This window comes from Hevea brasiliensis, chromosome 17 (genome assembly GCF_030052815.1).
Source record: "Hevea brasiliensis isolate MT/VB/25A 57/8 chromosome 17, ASM3005281v1, whole genome shotgun sequence".
Classification (NCBI taxonomy): Eukaryota; Viridiplantae; Streptophyta; class Magnoliopsida; order Malpighiales; family Euphorbiaceae; genus Hevea; species Hevea brasiliensis.
The window spans coordinates 55,422,681-55,429,619 of record NC_079509.1 but is presented as its reverse complement, the minus strand read 5'-3'; the positions used below and the strand labels follow the sequence as shown (position 1 = coordinate 55,429,619).

Here is a 6,939-nt window from a genome sequence, read left to right as displayed (position 1 = left end):
CAGTTTCGGCCAATCATCGTCTCGTCAATTCGTCCATTCGTTCATCCACCGAAAGTGTATATATAGATATGCTGAGTCCATTCATCATCTTGTCCATTTGTTCCTGGATCAGTTTCGGCCAATCATCGTCTCGTCAATTAGTCCATTCGTTCATCCACCAAAAGTGTATATATATATATATATATATATATATATATATATATATATGTTTTTTTTGTTGTTAAAGTTATTATTATTATTATTATTATTATTATTAATTTTTTTCTTTCTTTCTTTAATTTATTTTTATATATTTCTTAAATTGACCTATTTTATTAATTTTATTATTATTATTATTAATATTATTATTATTATTATCAACTTTGGTCTCAAAATAAAATTTTTATATATATTTAATGGGTCTGTCATATTAGTTTAGTTGATCAAATAATTGATATATTTTGGGTATTTAGGAGATTCGACTATTCAATATGTTAGCTGAAATTATCTCTCTTTTATTGAATCTAGCTATTGTTTTGGAGGTTACAGGTGAGTGGTAATTATAGTACATGATACCGTTTTAGTCCCTTTTAAAATTTCTTAGCATTAAATTTGGTATTAAATAAAATTTTAAATCAATATTTTAACAATTATTTTATATGTGATTTTCTAGAATTTTATTTTATTATTGAATTTTATTTCGATTTTGATTAAATAATTGATTTTATCAATTATCTCTGTTTTAGAGTCATTAGGATTTAGGAAACAGGCCTTTAATGTCTTTATATTGATTGATATCTGACTATAAAATTTACCGATGTGTTATACTAAATTTATTCGAGATTGATTTGATTTTACTGACTCTCTGAAATTATTAAAATAAACTCTTAGAATTGTACTATCAGTTATTATTTGCTATCTGAAATTTTTTTGTTGATTTTGATCGATTTGTACAAATTGATTTTTTGTTTTGAATTGGTACTTGTGCCTAGTATCTGTATCATCTTGTGGACTATCACAATATTAGATTGCATTGTTAAGTCATGCATCATTGCAATTTATGGTTTGCTTTAGTATCATATGCATTGATATCTGTGAAGGAGGAGGAATGTATCTAATATCTGGTAGCGCGCTTACCATCTGGCCTTTGGTGATGTGGAGTATCATCACTCTGGTGTACTGTACCATAAAATTTTATTGAATTAATTTCTTTTACATATATGTTTTATAAAATTATTTTATTAATGATTTTGATAGCATGAGCATGATTTTATTAGCATGAGCATGATTTTATTGAATAGAAAATTTATTGTAAAATTAATCAAGCATATGCCTGTTCCTATTCCATTGTGTGCTATAATTATCATTCACTGAGCATTAGCTCAAACCACGTTTTCTCTGTCTATTATCTGTTTCAGATCAGTAAAATTCTGCAGCTGATCTAAATATTCAATCCAATTTTTATAGAGGGATAATCTTTAATTTGTTCTCATGGTATGCTCGGATTCGTATTTCCTCGGGCTAATAATTAGTTTAGTTCATTGAACAGTTTTGAAGTTTTTATTTGAAATCCGTAAAGACTCTGCAATTTACTTATGGGATATTTATTATATTTATTCATTATTTTGTTTATTTAGATTTTATTTATTTATTTATTTTTAGATTAGTAAGTAACAATATATTTATTTAAGATACTCTGATAAGACTTGCATGATTTAATAATACTTAAATTATATACCGATCGCAATACAAAATTTTAAGTCTTGACAATAAAATATAAATAAATAAAACTTTTGCATATACTATTAATTTAATCAAAATTTTTATTTTATCAATTCAATGCGTAACTTTTGACATTTGATTCAACTTTGATAATGAAATTATTAATTAGTTGATAAAAATATATGACATCGCTAATATAGTGTGCTAATTAGAATTAAAAAAATTATATTTTATTAATTGGCTTTATATTTCATATTTTCAAAAAAGTATTTTATAAATTGAGAAGTTAATTCAATTTAAGTAATTTTGTACGCAAATGAATCAATTGTTGAAATTAAAATTAGGGTTATACACAATTTTTGTATTTCCGAACCTAACTAAAAATCGCACTGAACTAAAATCGATTGGAAAAATTAATTTTATTCATATATTTTTGTGTTTTTTAGATATATTTTTATAATTTCAGTAAAATTAAATATTTATATATATTTAAGTTTATATATATATTACTTAATTTATTTTTAATTACAAGTGCATCTAATTTAGTATAATTTTAACTTTTTTTAAAATAATTTTATTTATGAATACATTAAATTATCTTATAATTTTTAATTTTATAACTATAATATATTTTTTATTTTTATTTATATATGTATCGTTTAGTTAAAGACTATATAATTAAGAAATATATAGAAGATAATATAATATTTTTATTAAAGAACATATATAATATATTTTGATATTAATATTATTATTTTTATAGTTATTTTGATATTGAAAATTTAAGATTGTTTTTACTATTTTATAACACAAGAATGCTGTAGCTTTATGCATAAAAATCAAGATTCAAACTGAAATTTGAATTAAAATTGAAATAAAGCCAAAATTGGAATTGAAATCATACAAAAATTATTTAGAATTGAATCGAAATTAAAATTAAAAATTTTAATTTAAACTTAATTTCTAAAATAAAAAAAAATCAAATGTTTGGTTCTAATTCCAGTTCTTAGGTAGAAACATACCAGAACCGGAATTAAACACCCCTAATTAAAGTAATGTGAATTTAAGAATTAAATTAATAAAATTAAAAACTTTGATTATATATATATATATATATATATATATATATATATATATATTGATTTTGATGTGCATATAGTTATTTGAAATTTAGTATAAAATTTAAATTGTATTAAAATAAATAATTAAGAATTTTAATATTATTAATAAATTTTATTGTATAATTTTGAAAATTTTAAATATATATTAAATTATGTTATTAATAATAAATAATTCGTATAGTGCACAAGCAAAACGATCAATTAATTAAATAATTATTGGCTTTTAAGCTAGAGAGGAAGTAAGAAAAAAGTTTGCGAGCAAGTGAAAGAATAAAAGAGATATTCTTAGGCCTATTTACTTATTGAAAATAATTTTTTACTTTTTATTTTTTAAGAAAAATTTAATTTTTATTTAAAAAAATATATGAAATTAAAAATATTCATATTTTTCATAATTAAAAAAATTATAAAGTATATTTAAAACTTAATGTATGTTATTTATTTATTTTGTAATAATATAATTATTTTATATCATTATAAATAAATTTTTTAAACAATTATTAATTTTAATTATGATAAAAGTTATAATATTATTTAAAAAATACAACTTTCATTATAAAAGAAAATAGTGAAAAGTAATCTAAATTTCTTTTTTCTAAATATAAATTAAATTTAAAAAAAAATTGATACATGTGAATAAAGTTTCAAATTTTCTTTAAAATCTATTTTTTTTAAATACTGCAAATAACAAGCCCTTAATTAATTTATATTTTTTTTTTTGCGCATGGTAATATAAAATATATTTGATAATAAGTTAAAGTGGGAATGATGATGTGGGCATTTCTTCTTTCCAAAAGTAATAATGATGGGTGCGATAACTTGACATGTTAAATAACAGTATAGCACAATTTATTAATAAATTTTAATTTAATAATATTAAAATTATTAAAAAAATATAAAGTTAAAATTGAAATTGGAATGTTGAAAAAAAAAATAGAGTGGAGTCCAATGTTATTGGGCCTTGATTATTTTAAGGCCGACATATGATTTCTCTCTCATTAATTTTTAAAGGGCCAAGCATTATTGGGCCTCTCTGTCTTGGCAAGAGGAAAACCGAATAGGGAAGTCACCATTGGGATAAGGCATCCAAATCCGATTATTATTACTAAAAAAAATCGAAACTCGTTTAATTTTATATATTTTAATTAATATTTTATATAAAAAATTATTTTGATTAATAATTTATGTTTTAAAAAATTTAATAATTTTATAAAATATTTAAACTCTATTTATATAAAATAAAATATATAAAAATTTATAAATATTATTATAAATATATATATTTTATATTTAATTAAATATTTATATAAACGGATTCGAATAATAAATACTCAATATGGAAAACCCAAACTTATCACGGAAATTATTTTTTAAATTCGAATCCGTACCAAATTCGATTATATAATACTCAAACCAGTCCTATTAAAATTTGATTGGATTGGATACCCGCAAAAATTCGACCCGTGACTATCTCTACTTGTGAAACTCTAAAAACCCTTTATGAGGGTCTTTACTAACTATAAAAGTTGATGAATCGCACAAAATTATAAGGAAGCCTCCATGAGGATTTTCACTGACGTTCTTGGGATGCTAGGGAATGCTTGTAGTACCTTTGGAAGCATTGCCAACAACAGTAGCTTGTTTGCCTCAAGCTTAATTTTTAAGCCAAGGGTCAACATGTTCATTTGACAATTGGATCTCCCTATGGGTTGATTGGTCGATAACGTATGTGGTGTTGCAATTCTTGATAGAAATTTAGGCTTGGTTTTGGAAGACCACCTGGCCATTTTGCCATAGCAACTCCATGATCTCATCCTTTGACCTATCAATTTGAAGTTGTTTGGATGTAAAATTTCAGGGGAAGAAAATAGAATTAGGGGCAAGTTTTAAGTGATTATTTTTTAAGGCGAAGAATTAGAGATTGGTTTTAAGTAATTTATGTGCTTTCTAGACGAAAAGCATTTTAGGAAATGGATTATAAAAATTTAATAACCTCTAATTAAAATTTTAATGGATTATAAAAGAATTTTTACCAAATTGAAATCAAGAAAACCGATATTTTTTTTTACCATTAAATATGTATTTTTTCACAGGTTTTTTTTACTTACTAAGATGGCATATGCTGGCCGAATTAAGTTTGCTTATGTGTCTCTGTTAATTTTTTTTTCCATTTTCTTAAAAATTTTTAATAAAATCAACCAACCCCATGTATGCTTTTGACATATACTTGCATATATATTATATAAACAAACCAAATTTTACATATTATATTTCTGTTTTTTCTCATCTATACAATGCATTAAGCATACACTAATTAAAGAATAAAAGAATACAAATAGTAAAGAATCAACCCTCCCATAAATGGGTCACATATGAAACAATCCCACAATCTGACCTTAATCACATCAAAACAAAAAAGAATTATTAAAAAATAAAAAAAAAAACCCAAAATACAATATTTCACCATTGTTTAGATAAAAATGATTCACAGAAAATATGTAATTTTCTGAAAAAAAGAAAATAATTGATTTGATTGGCAAAAGCATAAAACCCTGTAATTCCATCTTTCTTCCATGCTTCATTTCTTTGCAGTGAATCCAAGTCCCAGCAGAAAAAAGCAGAACCATTAATTGTAATTACAAATCGGCAATAGAAAATCCTCTCATAAAACATAGGCTCCATCACCAGAAACTTCAATCAGTCTCTTCATGGAGATCTCAATTTGAAGCTACTATTTCCCTGCAAATACTTGAGCTCCAAAGAAATCTGCCTCTCAATCTGAAGTTGCCGGCGAAATTTTTCTATGAACATTTCAGCTCTCTTATCAATATCATCTTCTGATGGGTAGCTAACAGTTCTGTGTAATCCCATTGAAGAATTACCTGAAACTGATGAATCTTCTAATTCTTCCGTGTAGACCGTACAATCCCTTAACCCTGGTCTTTCATTGAAGCTAAACCGATGCTTGGTCGGAGAAGCACCGATCAAAGAAGCCACCACACGCCACCGGTTGATATCAAGATTAAGGATAATCTTGACCTTTCTTACTGCCCTCTTGAGGCGGCTAAGCAGAGACCAGTTGTCCATACCCATAATAAGACTAGAAATGGTGCGTATCTAAATTCTTTCTTTTGTGTGTGAATTTATGGTAGAAAATTGTTTATGACGATGAAAACTTATGTACGAGAAGTGGGATCAAAGGAATTTAAAGAGTTGTGTGACAAGAGACTCATTATTTAAAGCGTTAAGCGACAAGAAGTTGCTGTGCAAGATTTCAAGGAAAATGATACGTATGGGAATTGATCACCGTGTGATGATTGAATCTTTGCAGGTTAAGAAATTGACCGTGGTCAAAATTTGAATAGTTCTTGTATTCACAGCCATTTTATTTGTATATACCTTGGTTGCTTTTCTTGTCATATAATAGCTTGGCATAAGTGTTAGTATTAATTAAATTGGGTATGCACACCATAATTAATAAAGAAGTCGCCATTAAAATTTAGGAATAGATATGTGCCTGGAGTAAAAATTTTAAAATACCACCTTTGTATGTCTGTATTACAACTATTAATCATAATAAATTTAATATGCATCTTATTATAATCAATAATATTTATTATAAATATAACAATTATACTGAATAAGTTAAAGTTGATTATGCCTTTTCTCATTAATTTCTACCATAATTTATGAAACTCGAGACTAATTCGCAAGGTCCATTTGGTTACGAATATAGTCCTAATTTCCATCCTAGTTCAATCCCAATTCAATTTGATTTTAACATAATACAAGGGTTAATTTAATTTTTCTTTTCTTAAAAAATAATTTTTAATTCTAATTTGATTCAAGAAGAAAAAAAAATCATTTTAATTCAAGTTAATTTCAATTTGATTTCTTTTTTAAATTAAATTAGCCCAATTTTAAATATGAATTAGTTATTTTATTCATGCGATGTATAGATTATTTATTATTTTGCTTTAATAATATACATTTATATGTAATTTTTACATTTTATATTTTCATAATTGAATTATAATAAATTTTATTAATAATAAAATTTTTAATTAATTATAATTTTATCATAAGGGTGGATAAATAAATAAGTTAATTAATATAT

The 6,939-nt window shown here is 24.1% G+C and overlaps 1 protein-coding gene across 1 annotated transcript; it reads right to left on the bottom strand.

The window, feature by feature from the left end:
- Positions 1-5,060: 5,060 nt before the first annotated feature.
- LOC110646277 (uncharacterized) lies at positions 5,061-6,039 on the bottom strand. Its single transcript, XM_021799679.2, has one exon. The coding sequence runs from the start codon at positions 5,913-5,915 to the stop codon at positions 5,529-5,531; it is 387 nt and encodes a 128-aa protein (XP_021655371.1). The 5' UTR covers positions 5,916-6,039; the 3' UTR covers positions 5,061-5,528.
- Positions 6,040-6,939: the final 900 nt, after the last annotated feature.

Excerpts from the sequence above, each read along its gene's own strand:
- LOC110646277 (XM_021799679.2), bottom strand. The coding sequence starts at position 5,915 with ATGGGTATGGACAACTGGTCTCTGCTTAGCCGCCTCAAGAGGGCAGTA.